This window comes from Podarcis gaigeae (genome assembly GCF_964106915.1).
Source record: "Podarcis gaigeae genome assembly, chromosome: 15".
Lineage (NCBI taxonomy): Eukaryota > Metazoa > Chordata > Lepidosauria > Squamata > Lacertidae > Podarcis > Podarcis gaigeae.
This window is the reverse complement of record NC_139692.1, coordinates 13,240,470-13,259,059: the sequence shown is the minus strand read 5'-3', so window position 1 is coordinate 13,259,059 and position 18,590 is coordinate 13,240,470. Positions and strand designations below refer to the sequence as shown.

The following is an 18,590-nucleotide window of genomic DNA, read 5'->3' as shown; positions in this document are numbered from 1 at the left end:
GTAACATTCTTGTTGTAAGGTCTCTGTCAACTGCCATCTTCTGCCAAATGCTAAGGCTGGCACCATAGCTGCAAAATTGTTATTTGCCCAAAAATGGAAGGAAGAAGAGGTCACAACGAGACAAGAATGGTTACAGAAACTAATGCAGAAAGGGCAAAACTTACTGGAAGAATAAGAAATCAAGATAACAAACGATTTAGAAAGGAATGGAAATGGTTTATTGAGCACTTACAAATGAGCTGTAAACAGAACAAGACATTGGCAGGATTATTCTAAAAACCTGCAGCTTCAGAAATATATATGAGCTATATATATAAGAATAGATGAATAAAATAATAAGTTAAGATAATTTGGAGTATGTGGGAAAGGATGAAAATAAATGTAAAGAACCACAAAAAGAGGGGGAAGGGAGTTGAAGTTATGTTAAAATTATGGTTGAGTAATTGTTGTAATATATATAAATGAAAATTATAAATACAATCTCATATATATATATATATATATATGCTAACTTTGACAGCTAGTGCACAAAATAGCAACAACCAAATATTAAAAATAAGCATCAAGGTCGTATATGAAACATTGAAATCAAATGGCAGTAGATATTCAGCACTGACAAAATATTTAAAGGCTATCTGGAAGTGTGTGTACACACTAGCTTATACACACTCTGCAAAGCCATGAAATTAATTATTCCTCCCATCTGCTGAGCCATTTAGGTGGCAAGTCACAGTATATTCTGGGCAGTAAGATGGGGTGGAGGAACAGAGGTCCTCCAAATTTTGTTGAACTCTGATTCCCATCAGCCTTGACCATTGGCAATGCTGCATGGAGCTGATGAGTGTTGGAGTCCAACAACATCTGGAGAATTTCAGGGTCCCCATAGTTGCAGCAAGGGCTCCTGAAGCACCTAGCTTGCCATTGACTTGCTGCAGGAAGAGATGCAAAGACCCTCACAGTCCCTTCCAATTCTATGACTTCTTGTTCAGACTGGAACATTGACAGGGCCACAACAGACTTTGCTGTCTCTGATTCCTGTCTTGCGATTCCTGGTTTATGATTCGTGGCTTGCAATTCTTACTCAACAGCTGCCTACAGCCCAACTCTGACAAGCTCTGACATCAAAATTAGCAAAGGAAAATTCTGGGAAGCACATTTATTTTGGCATAAAGTGTTCCATGGGGTCTAGTTGTTTGAGCTGTGAATGCAGACCACTTGCAGTCAACGGGTTGCTCTTCATATGTTGTTCTCCACGCCCATCAGCCCCAGCCAGCAAAGGCAATGATTAAGAATGATGGGAGTTATAGTCCAACATCTGTAAGGCTGGACCATATTGGCTATCCCTAACATAAGTCAACAAGAGAGAGAGCAGGAATCGATGAGTGACAGAGGACATAAGAGGCAAAGAAGAGAGGAAACCACTTACATTCTGAAGAGCAGGTCGTGTAACCCTGTACCATAATAAAGCAAAGAGACCACATCTTTAGAACTATGTTGCAGGAACAGTGGCAAAATTAAACCCCATCCTCAAAACCCAGGGAAAGGGAGCTTCAGAGATGAGGCTCACCCTCGCAAGACATGTTTGTAGCATGGGTGGAAAACCTGTTGGAGAACAGGTGTTGCTGAGCTACAGTGCCATTGGCTGGCATCTGTCTCGAGAGCCAATGGAGTGTGTCTCCAGGGGTGAAGTCCAATGGCTGCATTAGCAGCAGTGAAGTGCCCTCCCCAGGGCACAAGCCTGAGCGCTAAACCTGGCTACACTATTGGCTACACTGGTAGAGGCTGATGGGAGTCAGACTCCAGCAAGATCTGGAGAGCCACCAGGTTTCTCCAGTCCAAGAAATAAATATGTCCTGCAGCAACGAGCCACTTTCTTGCAACAAAAGCACGACGGACTCATGACTTTGCATGGCTATAGGAAACACTACACTTGACCTACTTTGGCATTATACCTTTGTTGCATCCAAATGGGAAGAGAGCCCCCCTGGTCACTAACCTGGGGGCTGTAGGTATCATGGTGGATATTCCACTGGCAGTTCTTTCTGCCTTTCTCTCTCTGCCTCTCTTTCTTTCTCTGCCTCATCTATTCCACCCTGTTTCAGTTCAGTACACACCACAATGCATCGCCATGTTATCTAGGCAAGGCCCCACTGATTGTGCCCCTGGATGGCTGTGCTATTTTGACTTCTTTGTCTCCCTGCTTCGCTCCACATCAGACTTCAGCTGCACTTGCTGAGCAAGAGGAGGAACTTAGGAAACTGCCTTGCACCGAGTCAGGCCATCTATCTCTTGTCTTGTCAACACTGACCTGCAGCAGTTTCCAACAATTTCAGTGCAGCTTACAGAATCAAAACACAGTTGTGGCACAAAACAGATAAAATGTAAGCGCATCATAAAGAAATGGGGGCGAGGGGAGAGGCTGAGCATATGCCCTCCTAGTGGTGCAGGAATAAAACTGTGAGCACATTTGCAAAGCTAAGCAGGGTCCGGCATGGTTTCAGATTGGATGGGAGACTGTCCATTGCAAGGGGTTGGGCTCCTTCAATCTCTATGATTCTAATGTGTACCAAGATAATCCCTACACCAAGAGGTGTATCCTGGAGAAAAGGGGGAAGTCTAGTGAGAATCCCGAGGGTGAAATAGAGATGCCTCAGGGCCACATTCAGCCACAGGGCCTGCGGTCCCCCCCCCCACTCCCCATGACTCAAGGCCTATTACTCTTTGCCCTTGAATAACACCCCAATCTTGGAAGGTCTTTATGGAACCCCTTGAGCTAGCAGCAGCAGGGAGGGCAATTGCCCAGCAGTCAGACACTCACTTGGATTGTTCTCCCGGTTCCGAATGATGTACTGGAACACCAGGAGGGATGTAACTGTTGCCACTATCATTCCTGCCACTGCGGCACCAATCACTGCAGGGTAAGCATTAAAAGGAGGGTCGGCTGCAAGAGAGAGGAAGCTGCTGTTGAAGGCCACAGAGTCATACCACGACCGGATCATCAGGACCTCAGAGCATGCTATAGCAAATGGATCTCAGCATCACACATCACAGGGGCTTCCAGCATTCCAGTCTGTGGAAATGAGGTTCGAAAGCTGGGTGACTGACAACCACCCTGATACCATCAGAAGCACCTCTGCCTCAATCCGATTCACCCATTACTCTCCTGAAGCTGATTTTAAGCTTTTTTGGGGGGGGAGTCATAAAAGCCAATCACAGATTGCTGACATTAACATACCAGTTGGTCATTGGCAGCACTGTGCTATTGGAGAATTCTTTCTCTGCTAAAGGAAGCCCTCAGTGAGGCTTTACACAAACTCTCTTCAGGCTCCTCCCAGGGAGCCTGCTCATTCCAGGCTGCCGCATCTGTTTCCAATCTCCTCCATTTTCCCAAGAAAATAGTTTGCTTGTTTTTCTTGAGTGTTTCGTTTTGGTTTTGCACCTTCCTTAAAGCTGTCCCCGACCTGCACCCAGACTTGTTGCAACAGCTGCTGCCCATATGGAGGGGAGAGGCAGCCATTTTCGCCTGGCACCAGCAGAGTTAAGCCAAGATGTGCGGGGAATATTAGGCAGAAGGCAGAACAACTGGACTGCAGGTGGAACTTGGCTCCCAGGTCAACAAGGAACCCAAAAGAGAAGCCCTTTTACAGGCCATGTAAACACTGCTGTGTGCATCATAAACTATCTAAGTTCCACAAATAGTTTCTGGGGCACCACAGTCCCAGAGATGAGTGCTGTTTCTTCAATTCTCTAGGAGTTATGATGGCTGGCTGTATACCGTCTCCAGTACAGACCCTCCAAGTGTCCCTTTTTCCCCACCTGCCATAACAAACGTGAGCAAATGAGCTAAGGTGATTTTACAATAAACAGCTGATCATGTCAAAATCTGCACTGGCACCATGAGAAGCTGTTCTCTAGTTGTACCTTTAGGACCTGGAAATGGTTGAACAAGGATCCTCCCTCACAAAGGGAACAGGGAATCCTATAAACTGTTGTTCCGTACGGGAAATCCAAAGGCTTCTAGCTAAGAAACTCAGAGCACCTGATCAAACTACAGTACCCAATGAGAACGTTGAGAAGCCACTGACAGTTAACAAACTGGTGTGAGACAGACATAATTTTGCAGTGTGTGTGTCTGCCGTATGGTACAGAAAACTGTATCTTCCCTCTACAGCACCACACAATCACAAGCCCTATTATGCAATATGGGGCGTCCAGGGAATACATATAATGGGTGGGGAAAATGGGCTCTGCCACCAGCCTCTGTGTGATCAGCTGAACATCTAAAATGACACCTTTGCACATACATCTGAGCTTTCAGTGCTCAGATCAGGCTTTCCCAACCTGGTGCACGTCAGATGTTACCATTTGACTACAGTCCTGATCGTTCCTGGCCATTGGCCATAGTGGTTGGGATTGACGGGAGTCCCAACACTTGGAGGGCAACAAGTGTTGAGAAAAGCGACACACAATCTCTCTGTGCGACAGAGAATTCTGCAAAAGGTTCCCAGTGACAAGTCACACCCGCCCCATCCATTTAAAGCAATGTGAATTCTCCCAAAGAATCCTGGGAACTGCAATTTGTTATGCGTGCTGGAAGTGTAGCTCTGTGAGGGGTATACTACAGTCCCCACGATTCTTTAAAGGAAGTAATGTGCTTTAAATGTGCTCTCACTGTATATATTATGGACATTACAGAGCCTGTTTATCCAGAACTTTTGGCTTAATTCAGAGAGGCTGAGGGCTGATCCACTGGATGCAATCTTGATCTTCCATCTCTGATCAAATAACCTGGGCCTTTCCTCCTTTGTCAAGAGATCTCATTTTTCATATGTTTGTGAGATCTTGCAGTGAAAGCCCAGCTCTGTCAAACCCACTCAAACGTCAGGCAGGGGTTTATATCAGAGGAACCCCAAGCTAGCAAGCGAAGAAGCAATTCCTTTCCAATGGGCCTGGTGGGCATGTCTTAGATAGGAGGGCGGAGAACACTTCCCAGAATAAGAAGACGAAGGAAAATAATCCATGGCAGGAAGGATTAACCAAACCATGCAATTAAGAAGAGATGATGGGGCACAGGAATGACAACTCCATCCAAAAAGAAAAAGAAAACCACCCAAAAAAACCCAACTCACCCATCAGATATAATTTGCCCCGCCTGATCCCTGTGGCATGCAGCAGCCTGCACCATTTGGTTTTGCAAATCTAAATTCAGCCTCATGCAGTGCAGCAAGACAGGAAAAGCAGAGGAAGCTGAGCCACTCACCGATGCAAAAGAAGATCAGCAACAGCAGCACAATTGAACACACACAGAGAGGGAGCAAAAGCAAAGGCATTGGGAGAAGCAATGGCAAGAAGCAGGTTCTTTCTGGTCACTGCAATCACATTCCAGACTCAAGAAGCACTTCCCCCTCTAACCTGTTTCTCATCCAACCTGGCTTTGGCTCCCAGCTAACCCAGGATTGTGTCTGCTATGACTGGCAACAACTCTTCAGGGTGCCTCAGGTAGGTCCTCCTTATCATCTGCCACTACCTGATCCTACCACCTGGGACATTCTGCATGCAAAGCACCTGCTCTGTCCCAGAGCTATGGGGTCTCAACTCACAGGGCAGCCTATGCAACACATCTACTCTCCCCACAATGAGATTTCCCCACTGCCATCCTCTCCCTGTGGCTGTTCTGCTCCATCATGTTGCATATGTGATTTAACCCACCACCTCCACCAGACAGACACAGAGAATGAATTATTAGATAAACTGCCACAGGGTTTCGTGTAAGCTGCACACACACCTATCTTCCAAGCGAAGTAGATTCAGATTTTGCAGCCCTCAGCTGGCACACGTACCACCTCCAGCTTTGAAAAGCTCCCCACATTTTGAGAAGGGGGCATTTGCTTCCCCTCAAAAAAAAAAAAACCACTCGAAAAAATTATCCACTTTTAATGTTTGTTCCGTTTTTTTTATGCTCTCTCCCAACACAGACTCCCTATTTACATCTTGAAATCTGCTCTGTTAGGGATGAGGAAATGGCTCACAACTGACACAAGGACCAGCCAATTCACGCTGTTGCACAGCCAAGCTCTGAACAGATGGAGGAAAGTTCCTTCAGTCTAGAGCAGGGGTGAGGAACCTGCGGCTTTCCAGATGTTGTCTGACTCTAAAAGAGGATGGAAGAAAAATTCATGGAGGAGAGAGCTATCAAAGGCTACTAGCCACAATGACTGTACTCTGGCTCAATAGTTGAAGGCAGTAATGCTTCTGAAAACCAGTTGCTGAAGACCACAGGAAGGGAGAGTGCTCTTGTGCTTCAATCCTACTTGCAGGTTTTCCATGAGCATCTGTGCTACTATGAGGCCAGAATGCTGTACTAGATGGGCCATTGGCTTGATTCAGCAGGATCTTCTTGTGTTCTTGTAATGTCTGACCATTGTCCATGATACTCCAACAACCCACCCCTGGTCTAGAGAAAGATATATTTTCTGCAGAGTCTCTTTAACCAACTATTAGAACTTTGCACCAAATGGATTGGCATTTGGGTTTTTAAAGGCATGGTTGGAAAGCCTCTTCCTAACCTGTTCATATCAGTGTGAGAAGTAACTGCAGCTACATCACTTGGAGATCAATGGTGACTGAGCAGTCTACGAATTGTCAATACAAAATATTAAACTAAATTCTGAATCACTCTGTTATGTACTGAGTTGAATTGGATCCAAACTGCAGCAGTCTGATTGGTCCTAGAACAATAGGATCCAAAATGCAGCAGTCTGATTGGTCCTAGAACAATAGGATTCAGAATGCAGCAGTCTGATTGGTCCTAGAACAATGCAGCAGTATGATTGGTTGGCAGGAACCACCCAATCATGCTCCAGATAGAAGTGAATCCACAACCTGATTGGCTTACAGTAGAATTCCGGAATTAGACAATCATGTGCAGCCCATTGTGTAAATAATGTATATAAAGCAGATACTTTGAGGGGACTTTCATTCATTCCTCCTCACCACTATGAGCTGAATAAAGAGCATGAAATCACTTTGCGACTCTGAGTATATTTCACTGGTGACGAAGGTGGGACATTAATTCACTTTGTGACTCTGAGTATATTTCACACTCAGAAGACTATATGGATATAGCAGACTGTGCAAATCAAAGTCTGAGTATATCCCTAGCAGGTGTAGCATCTGGGTCTTCCCAGGCAAGAGCTGAAACCCAACAGCCTTCAAATCTAATAAACAGATGTGTTTATTTATTGCAACAGTCCCATTAAAACAAACCACCAACCGATCATATTATTTTTTACATATCCGAAAAGTATCGATTGCTTCTTGGGAGAAAGGGCTAAGCTTGCCCCCCGCATTCAGATGCCCAGCTCTTCCCCCAGCTCACATGAATCTACCATGTGGCCCTTAGGAAGGGGGTCATCACAGCTCCCAAGTTAACTTCTGTCACAGTCTGCAGAGGAATGCTGTCACCCTAGCTACCCACGTCACCTGGTGTCTTTACTTCAGAGGGGTGCCCAGTCGTCCGGTGGTTGACAGCCAAGATGCGGAAGGCATACACAATTGCAGGATCCAGCCCACCCAGCCTCTGGTCGCGGGTGTCAGGGTCAATATCGCTGACTACTGTTTCCCAGCTGCTGGCCAGCTGGTTTTTGGGAGCCTTCTTTGCTTCCCTCATCTGGACCACAAAGCTGGTCAAGTTCCCCGAGCCCTGGGTCTGCCACTCCAGTTCCACCTCTGTGCGGTGGCGAGTGTACATCAGCTTGCTGATTGTTACATTGGGTGGGGAGGGGTACTCTGCAAAGGAGGAAAAACGTATTCAGTCCATCAGTGAGTCTTGGCAAACCTCATACCTGCCATTGCTTGGGAATTCCAAGAAATCAAAAATTCAGTGCAGTTTGGAAAGGTTCAGTTCACCATATTGATTCAAAATGGTATTTCACTGTACCCCAACGCAGATGAAAACCTGCTCCTTGAGAGCACAACATTTGGCAAAGATAAAAACAAATAATATGGACAAATAATTACTACACGCAGTAAAAAGGATACAGATCTTCACTTGTAGGTTAACAGATTATTGAATGTGTTAACACGAATAGAAGTTTTAAATATTGCAGCTTCTGAATATGGATTATTATTTTGATTGGAATGTAACTGGATTAAATTAGACTTTGGAAGCAGAATTAAAAGAAATTATCAAATCTGTGATTCTAGCATGTGGGCAACCACCAAAATTATACAATTGGAAACTTGATTAATTGATATTTGATTTGGTATTGTGATTTGAAATAGATATAATGAGGCTTATTTTGGATTCTTGTAATTAAAAACTAATTAAAAAATAATTTTAAAAAAAGAAAGAAAACCTGCTCCTTGATCTCAGGAACCATAATGGAAAATTTGGTTACAATATCTTAAGAGGTGTCCAAATGTATGCAGTTTGGAACGTTTCAGTCCACCATCTTGATTCAAAATGGTGTCCAGCTGTATCTAAACAGAGACAAACCTGCTCCTTGATTTCAAAAACTATAATGCAAAATTTGCTTACCAGGTACATAAAAGGTAAAGCACCCCTGACAGTTAAGTCCAGTCGTGAACAACTCTGGGGTTGCGGTGCTCATCTCGCTTTACTGGCCAAAGGAACTGACGTTTGTCGACAGACAGTTTTTCTGGGTCATGTGGCCAGCATGACTAAGCCGCTTCTGGCAAAACCAGAGCAGCACACGGAAATGCATTTTACCTTCCCGCCAGAGCAGTACCTATTTGTCTACTTGCATTTTGATGTGCTTTCAAACTGCTAGGTTGGCAGGAGCTGGGACTGAGCAATGGGAGCTCACCCCGTCGCAGAGATTCGAACCGCCGACCTTCCGATCAGCAAGCCCTAGGCTCAGTGGTTTAGACCACAGCGCCACCCACGTCCCACCAGATACATAGTTTTCCAAAATTCACAGCAGATACATCCTGCCTTTACGCCAAGGAGTTTATGATAGCATGCATAAGAATCTCCTTGGGAAGTTTACAAACAGGACACAACATCACCACCACAGCTCCTGCTGTTGCTCTACAGAAACTTTCACTTGGAGACACGATGCTGTCCCCTGGATCTGGAGGTTGCATATAGCCATGGATAAACACTTTCTCTACAAATGAGTTATTCGCTGTGCTGTTGCATCAACACAATCAATAGCAGTCAATGTGTTGTGGGACTCACAATGAGATCTCATCCCCCCATCTCCATGCATTGAATCTACAGTACCCAGCTTTAGAGCATCAAGCAGAGCAATCCAAACGATAGGAAGCCAGCGTAATTTATAGTGGGAGAAATTATGGCTGTGAAATTTACCCCTAGTTCAAGCTGGCTAAAACCTGGCAGAGGGAACCAAGCTTTTAAAACAGAGTTAAACTTACACCACACTTTTCCCCAGCATCAATTCTGCTGGGTTACTCAGTCATGTGACATGCGAATGGAGTTTGGAATAGAAGATTTGGAGATATGCTTTAGAGGTCCAGACTATGGGGAGCCTGGAAAAATTAATATTTGCAATTTGGACTATAATTGGTCATTTTTTAAATTTTAGCTTATTATTTTTAATTGGATTATGATTCGGATAGGCTGATTGGCTGTTTTTATTGGAAAACCAATAAAAATGATTTTTTTAAAAAAGCAAGAATGGAGTTTGGAATAGGGGCAAGTCTCCCCCAGCCCCATCCTACCCCTGACGCTCCCCTGGAACACCCCTTTTTCAGAACGTACCCCACCTGAGCCCTGGTTGAGCCAGGATGGATGACTTCTGTCAACACATCTGAGCTGGGATGAGGGACTTCAACTGGTGCAACCCTGGCTGAGTCCTGGCTCAACTGGCTCAGCCGCAGATCAGCGTATTCCAAACTCCACACATCCCAGCAGATCTTGGGTTTGGATTGCAGCCTTAGCATTTTCACTTTACCTTCACGCATCTGCTTACTTTTAACCAGCAGGTTGATGCTGGCAGAGGTGTTTCCGACAGCATTCATGGCAGCACAGCGATAGGTACCGCTGTCTTTCATCCACTCTGTGTCCCGGAGGGTCAAGTTAAGCCAGGCATTCTCCTGCTGCAGCCGGTATTTCCTAGCATCCGTTCTGACGACCTGATTCTTGTTGTTGTACCAAAAGACTTCGGATCCCAGGTAGGCGCCTTCGAGCAAACAGGCCAGCTCGACCTCATTGCCTTCAAACAGCGACACTTTGGATCTGTCTACCACAAGCTTAGGAGGTTCTGTGAAGAAGAAGAAGAAAAGAAGGAAGGAAGAGCCTGAGAAAAGTTGGCAATAAAGGTGCCCCTTCGCCCCCTTTTAACAATTGTGTGCCAGGCAGGAATTTGATAGGGGAAGCTTTTGCCATCTTGAAGGTGCTGAGGAACCAGTGACTTTCCATCTGTTGGCCAGTAGTCAGGGATGATTGGAGCTGTAGTCTAGAAACATCTGGAGGGCCATAGCATGTTTATCAATCCTGCAGCAGAATGAACTGCACTTGTTGATTTTCTTTTTTTATATAAATATTTTTATTGGGTTTTACACAACAAGTTTCAATTAAAACATAGCATTCACCTTCACATATAGGATTCTCCAAATCCTTTGACTTCTCACCACCCTTCTCCAGTTTTCATTATCAATCATTTTTTCATTCAGCTTATCCATTTTTCCCCCTAATTTGTTAGTTGTATTACTAACCTTTTCCTTTGTGTTTTTTATATCACAAGTATTACTCTAATCCTGCCAAAGTTTTTAATTGTTTACAGTGTTCTCTTAAATAGGTTGTAAATTTTTCCCAGTCTTACTTAAACTTCTTCTCATCCTGGTCTCTGAGTCTCCTGGTTAATTTGTTGATTTTCTGCCTGTTGCTCAATGGAAGAGAGTCCCAAAATAAGGGCCCATTCTAGTAGGTGGAGTCACACCAGGAAGTATCCATGAGGCAGTCCCCAAGCACTGTCACTTACAATGTTCACAGTCACACTGGTGGACATAATTTCTCTCCTGTTCATAGCGTACAGCTGAGGAAAACCCCAAATTATGGGATTACTGTGCTTGATTGGCCGGCAAACTTGCCTGACCTGAACCCCATAGAGAATCTATGGGGCATTGCCAAGAGAAAGATGAGAGACATGAAACCAAGCAATGCAGAAGAGCTGAAGTCTGCTATTGAAGCTTCCTGGTCTTCCATAACACCTCAGCAGTGCCACAGACTGATAGCATCCATTGCACACCGCATTGAGGCAGTAATTGATGCAAAAGGGGCCCAAACCAAGTACTGAGTACATGTGCCAGCTTCTACTTCTCAGAGGTCCAATATTGCTCTATTTGCAGTCCTTGTTTTGCTGATTTCATTTAATATTCTAATTTTCTGAGATTAACAATTTGGGGTTTTCATCAGTTGGGACGCAGGTGGCGCTGTGGGTTAAAGCCTCAGCGTCTAGGACTTGCCGATCGAAAGGTCGGTGGTTCGAATCCCTGCGGCGGGGTGCGCTCCCGTTGCTCGGTCCCAGCGCCTGCCAACCTAGCAGTTCGAAAGCACCTCCAGGTGCAAGTAGATAAATAGGGACCGCTTACCAGCGGGAAGGTAAACGGCGTTTCCGTGTGCGGCTCTGGCTTGCCAGAGCAGCGATGTCACGCTGGCCACGTGACCCGGAAGTGTCTCCGGACAGCGCTGGCCCCTGGCCTCTTAAGCGAGATGGGCGCACAACCCCAGAGTCTGTCAAGACTGGCCCGTACGGGCAGGGGTACCTTTACCTTTACCTTTTATGCCATGATCATCACAATTATAACAAATAAAGGCTTGACATATCTAGCTTTGCATGTCATGAGTATATCACATATATTAGTTTCACCTTTTAAGTTGAATTACTGAAATAAACGAACTTTTCCACGATATTCTAGTTTTTCAAGTTTCATGTGTACTATGCCCCTGAGCTATGGCCCCATCCCAAAGGTACAGTTCTCATCTGCTTACCCAAACGGACCCGGCACTCAGTAGCTCTTGTGAGAAGTGGGTGGGCTGCCACGCAGGTGAATTCCTTTCCCCCCAGGGTAGCGTTTGATTTCATGACAAAGATGTTGTGGGATTGTTTCAGTCCTCCAACCACATGGTCCTTCCAGTCTCTCCACCACAGAGTCACCCGGGGTTCTCCGCCTGCCCAGTCGCAGGTCAGCATGAGGAATTCGTTCTGCTTCGTTGCTACGGCGCTGCAGGTTGGGTTCCCACCAGGGACCCCTGTGGCACAAACAGGACAATTCAGAGGCAGATTTCTAGCCTTAACAACTCACCAAGGCTCACTGCCTTCAGAATTCTGCTGGAGAATTCCGTCTGGCCCTCCCGTTTCAAGGCAAACTAACCTAAATTGCAATATGTGCAGACTTAGTGCACTGATCAGAACACATTTAATGATCGAACAATGCACTTCCATAGCTCTTGTGATGCGTGCAAGAATATGTTTTTTTAAATATATATATATATTTATTGATTGAAATTAAATCTTTTAAACAGCAAATTCAGGGATTCTATCAGATCATATTCAATAAATAAATACATCTGTATATGAATACTAATAGCATTATTTGAAAAGTTGGAGTTTGAACACTCTCATTAACTTTGTTATTCTAAATATTACAAAAATACCCATCTTTCCACAAACTTGTTAGGTTGGTTGATGCATATTTTTTTTTTATAATAAGTAAACTCAATCATTGTTAAAAGGTAAAGAGACCCCTGACCGTTACGTCCAGTCGCGGACGACTCTGGGCTTGTGGCGCTCATCTCGCTTTACTGGCCAAGGGAGCCAGCGTACAGCTTCGGGGTCATGTGGCCAGCATGTCTAAGCCACTTCTGGCAAACCAGAGCAACACACGGAAATGCCGTTTACCTTTCTGCTGGAGTTGTACCTATTTATCTACTTGCACTTTGATGTGCTTTCGAACTGCTAGGTTGGCAGGAGCAGGGACCGAGCACCGGGAGCCCAGCCCATCGCGGGGATTCGAACCGCCAACCTTTTGATCAGCAAGCCCTAGGCTCTGTGGTTTAACCCACATCGCCACCCACAGCATCAGATAGTTGTTTATTTCCTTGCCATCTGGTGGGATGGCGTTCCACAGGGTTGGTGCCACTACCAAGAAGGCCCTCTGCTTGGTTCCCTGTAAACCCACTTCTCCTAGTGAGGGAACTGCCAGAAGGCCCTCAGAGCTGAACCTCAGTGTCCAGGCTGGATGATGGGGGTGGAGACGCTCCTCCCGCTATACTGGACCAAGGCCATTTAGGGCTTTAAAGGTCAGCACCAACACTTTGAATTGTCCTCGGAAACGTGTTTCAAATGTGCTTGAAATGCCTGGTGTAAACTACATGCCACATGTTCCCAAGTTTTTCACTGGAACAATGAGAGCTGGGGACTTAAGAACAAAAACCAAAGCCAAAGAGCCTCATGTACTAAGGGCCCTTAAATTAGGATGGGGCTCACTCATTGCCCAGTGTGATTTGCTGTTAACCCAGACCAAAATGGCATGGGGAAGTTTAAACGCCAATCATGCTGCACGTAGAGAACTCTCTATACAAACTGATATCTCCTCATGATCCAATCACAGCCCTTCAGTGCAAGGCGGGGCTGCGTATGAGCCTCAGCCTCAAGATTACACAACTTTTAGAAGACATCTGAAGGCAGCCCTGTATCAGGAGGTATTTAATGCTTGATGTTTTTATTATGTTTTTATATGTGCTGTAAGCCGCCCAGAGTGGCTGGGGAAACCCAGCCAGATAGGCGGGGTATAATAATAATAATAATAATAATAATAATAATAATAATAATGACAAAGGTTTTACTGGGTGGAGAAGGAGGGTCACTACTCACACACGGTGGTTCTGCAGATGGTCTCATCTCTGAGTGCCGGGTGAGAAGCCAGGCAAGTGTAAGAGGTCCCGTTGTGAACATCTTTGCCGTGATGGATTTGGGTGGCATTGGAGTAGGTCGCTGTGCTGTTTCCTCCCCACCGGGATTTCACCCACCGCAGCCGCACTGGGGGGAACCCTCCCTGCCACGAACAGCGCAGGGCAAGGTCTTGGAAATTGGTGGCTGGCAGCGGAGTGCAGCTGAGCTTCCCCTTGGGCAGATCTGTGCGTAGGGGGCAAACATGGTATCAACAGCAACGAGGAGTTCCTGGCACCCAGCACATCCCTGTTGGCCCAATGGGTGGTGAGAGACAATAACTGGCATTCCTATCTATGGCTCTTGCAACATGGACACACACAGCCATTCAACTTACAGCCATCCTGCTCAACCGTCCCAATATAAGCGGGACATCCCTGAATTACAGAAGCCATCCTGGCTTCTAGTGGGATGCTGGAATGTCCTGTTCTTCGGTTTGGCACTCTGGAGCAAGTCAGCTGGTTCACACCAGAGCACTGGACCAAAAGATGCTCTTTTTTTGGTCTGACACTCTTGTGCAAGTCAGAGAGCTTGAGACCAAAAAACAAACAAGCGTCCCCATTTGGATCAGCAGAATGTTGGAGTGCGTCAAATGCATATTGTAGGCAATTCCCTTTGGCATCTCAAGTGCACCTGTGAAGGTGATTCCCTTTGACATCTCCACTGGCTTTCCCCCCCCCCCCCCAGTGGCTGGGCTTGTGGCATTACAGTTCCTAGAGCTCCTTGGGAAGAGGGATTGATTGTTATACCTCTCTGACAATTGTAGCTCTGTGAGGAGAATAGGGGTCTCTTAGCAGTTTTCAGCACTCTTAACAAACCACAGTCCCCAGGAATCTTGGCGGGAAGTCACGGCTGTTTAAGGCGGTATGATGCTCTAAGGCTAAATGGATGGACTACGCTGAGATGGCAAAAATGACCACGAAAATCAGAAATAGCAAAATGTTAATAAAGAATGGGGAAATTTATATTGTACTTGGAAGAACACTGTGTAAACAATTGAACTCTTTAGCAGGACTTAAATAACACATGTAATGTAACAAAGACTTTGGACAAAATGGATAATTAATCAACTGGATGACTACAAAAAATGCAGTAGCAAAGGATAAATGTGGAATCCATGGAAGGGTGGAGGTAAGTCTATAGACTCGAATGAATCTTGTATTTCTTTTGATTTAGATGTGAGTTTGAATGTAAACATTAATTGGAAAAACCAACTAAAAATTAATATAAAAAAGTGGTATGACACTGCTGTAAATGTATTATTGTGCAGATGGTGTCGGACTGTGGCAAGATAGGGTTGGAAACCCATAGTGGGGTAGGGTGGAAGAGAGAATCCTGGAGATGGCACGGATTGAACAGAAGCACATTACGCTGCAATGTTTTGTTGCAGGATGCACTTGTTGCGGCTTCATTTCTATCACTCTTCTCTCTCTCCCTCTTTCTCTCATGTGTGTGTGTTTAAAAAATAATGTCCACAAGCTTACAACAAATAAGTGCTGGTTCCAATGTACTCTTTAAAAGCCAACGTGCAGCAGAATTGCATGACTCATTTTTCATAGACTGCCCATCATTTGAGGATGCAGCTGGGGGGGTGTCTCCTGTCTGGTTCCCACATGAAAACAACATATTGCCTGTAGGTCAGCCATGAACTCAGACAGGGTTGTTTTCTGTGTGAAAAGAGAGAGGGAGAAACCCCCCTACAGTTCTAGGTGGTACAGTACAGGACGATTGGTAAAATGCTTCTGCTACACATGTAAAGAGGCACCACATTAACTTACTGGGGATGCAAGATCATGCAATTTGGTCTCTGGTTTAAGGCCAAGGTTTAAGAATTCCTAGGTGGATTCTAAGGCCATGTCCAAATTACAGGCGTATCTCGGAAGTTGAATGGAATAAGTCCCGGAAGTCCATTCAACTTCCAAAACATTCAGAAACCAAGGTGTGGCTTCTGATTGGCTGCAGGAAGTTCCTGCAGCCAATCGGAAGCTGCAGAAGCCATTTGGGTTCCAAAAAACGTTTGCAAACCAGAACAATCACTTCTGGGTTTGCGGCGCTCGGGAGCCTAAACGTTCCGGTGGAGCGGACTTCCACAGCTGTCTCATTCCATTTCTTATTTTGGATTGAAGCTGGTTGGTGGGAAATGCATCAAAATGCTGTGTTTCATTTAAAAACAACAACAGGATAGATAGATACCGGCTTGATACAGATTGTGGTTAATGTTGTGTGCACACGGCTTCCCAAACCAGCAGTGAGAGTGCACTGGTTGCAGAGTAAACGAGCACCTCTTCCAATGTTGCATCAGACATTAAACAACAAAGAAGAACCCCGTTCAACCCACTTGAAAAAGTCTCCTTGGCTACTTACTGCTGCTGTTAGCTACATAAATAATAACAAGAACATCAAACAAAGCAATCCTCCCTTTTTAGTCCTAATAAAATGTCAACCCCATTCGCTCCACTAGTTCCTTCCAAATAAATGCAGATGTAAATAAATCTTTGCTCTCTTTCATTCCTTTTTTGCAACAACAACAACAAAGCCAAATTAGAAGCGTCTGACCAGAAAGAACAAAATTAAGTTTGTCTCGGCTCATATGCAGAAGAAGCCAGTTAAGATACTGTAGCTAAAGAGTAAGACATCAGCACCCTTCTGCCGTCCATTGATTTGTTTTGTTTTAAAAAAGGAAAGTCGTGAGTGACAGCGTTCTTTGTTCTGTGACAGGTGACATTCTGCTTTGGTTTCTCTGTCGTTGAGGTTCATCAAAAGATGGAAACCTCTCTAGAAGAGGCACCCATGGTCTTCATTTCCTACTGATGCTCTACATGCCAAATAATCCCTCCCCCCATCTCCTCTTTAGCCATGGCAATATTTGGAAAGGTAGAAGGAAATAAAAACCAGAAGACAGAGGGAAGGAAGGAGCAGCAGCACATGCCAGAGCCTCATGCCCAAACAAGATGAGAAGGGATTACTTACAGTAGACTGTTAAGATAATGGCGGTCTGGGTACGTGTATTCAGATGCATGTTCTGAGCAAGGCAAGTATAGATTCCTGTTTGGGTCCTTGAGATCCTGGTGATCACATACTTCTGACCAGAGTAGACTTGGGAGCTATTGTAGAACCAAATATAGTGGCTGGGTGGATTAGACGATGCCAGGCATGTCAGGATCACCTCTTCTTGCTCATTGGCTGAGAAACCATGTTGGTTTACAGCAAACGGCTCCACGCTGATCACTGGTTCATCAGGCCCATCTATGGAAGAGACCATGAGGTTAGTTAGAGGTGCACCTGCTGCAGAGAAAGGGCTCAGGATGAACTTTAGAAGCCAATATATTTAGCCATCATTATGACAGTCAGATAGGGACGCGGATGGAGCTGTGGTCTAAACCACAGAGCCTAGGGCATGCCAATCAGAAGTTTGGCGGTTCGAATCCCCGCAACGGGGTGAGCTCCCATTGCTGTATCCCAGCTCCTGCCAACCTAGCAGTTCGAAAGCATGTCAAAGTACAAGTAGATAAATAGGTACCACTCCAGTGGGAAGGTAAATGGCGTTTCCGTATGCTGCTCTGGTTTGCTGGACGTGGCTTAATCTAAGATTACCAGACATTCCCATTTCCTGGAGACAGTCCCCGGATTTACAAATCAGTCCCCACACAAAATACATTGAAGTTGAAAAGTGTCCCCAGATTCATTGAAAAGAATCTGGTAACCTTAGTTTAGTCATGCTGGCCACATGATCCGGAAGCTGTCTGTGGACAAACGCTGGCTCCCTCGGCCTATAGAGCGAGATGGGTGCGCAATCCCAGAGTTGTCCACGACTGGACCTAACAGTCAGGGGGTTCCTTTACCTTTATGACAGTCAGAGCAGATCTACAGTATTTACTTGTGGCAATGTTAAACTGGTATCATTGTCAGGGCTTCTACCCAGTGCAAACAGGAGCAGAGCAGGGAAAGCAGTTTCTCTTACAGGGTGTATTATTTGAGGATATATTTGACGTGATCTTTCACGTTGCCAAGTTGGCAACCCCTGTCTTGGGAGATTTAGATGTATTTAGATGTATCCCTTCTCTCTTTCCCTGATCAAAATTTCCTCCAAAATTTCCCCATTTTTCCTCACAGGTTTTTTCTTCATGGAGAAAACAGCAATTTTTAGATCACGGAACAGCAGGGATTTGGAGAGGTCGTCTTCATCTGCACTAAAAAATGTCCAAGGCAGCTAACAATAAAATTCAATACATAATAAATAAGTAGTTTCACAATACTACCCATTCTGAGAGTCTGAGGCTGCTACCAAGTTAAAATTAGAACACTGAGAGATTTGACTCAGAGAGAAATGAGATGAAGAAAGCACAGACATGACCTTTTACCAAAACAGTTGTTGGAGATGCAACCTAGACTTCCTGGCCTTGGTAAGCTAATTCATAGATATATTGTGATAAACACACACATACACACAACCTTTGCCCTGATTCAATCCACAGGTTGAAGAGCTGAAACTTGAGAGTGAATAAGAGAGTGAGAGAAAACAAACAAACACAGTTTACAATCCAATATTCACTCATCTGTAAACTTAGTTCCAGACCACCCTGCATTAAAATTATCTTCAATATGAGTATAAATGGAATCATCATAATTGTCATTTAATTAATGAATTAACCC

The 18,590-nt window shown here is 45.0% G+C and overlaps 1 protein-coding gene across 1 annotated transcript in view; it reads right to left on the bottom strand.

The window, feature by feature from the left end:
• VSIG10L2 (V-set and immunoglobulin domain containing 10 like 2) overlaps window positions 1-18,590 on the bottom strand; it is a 66,369-nt gene that overhangs the window by 6,197 nt on the left and 41,582 nt on the right. The window contains exons 7-13 of the mRNA XM_083713502.1: window positions 16,908-17,183; window positions 13,863-14,123; window positions 11,978-12,238; window positions 9,957-10,247; window positions 7,483-7,788; window positions 2,819-2,941; window positions 1,427-1,451 (exon numbers count right to left, since the gene is read on the bottom strand). Coding sequence (XP_083569628.1) covers window positions 1,427-1,451; window positions 2,819-2,941; window positions 7,483-7,788; window positions 9,957-10,247; window positions 11,978-12,238; window positions 13,863-14,123; window positions 16,908-17,183 — 1,543 coding nt within the window. The remainder of the gene's footprint in view (window positions 1-1,426; window positions 1,452-2,818; window positions 2,942-7,482; window positions 7,789-9,956; window positions 10,248-11,977; window positions 12,239-13,862; window positions 14,124-16,907; window positions 17,184-18,590) is intronic.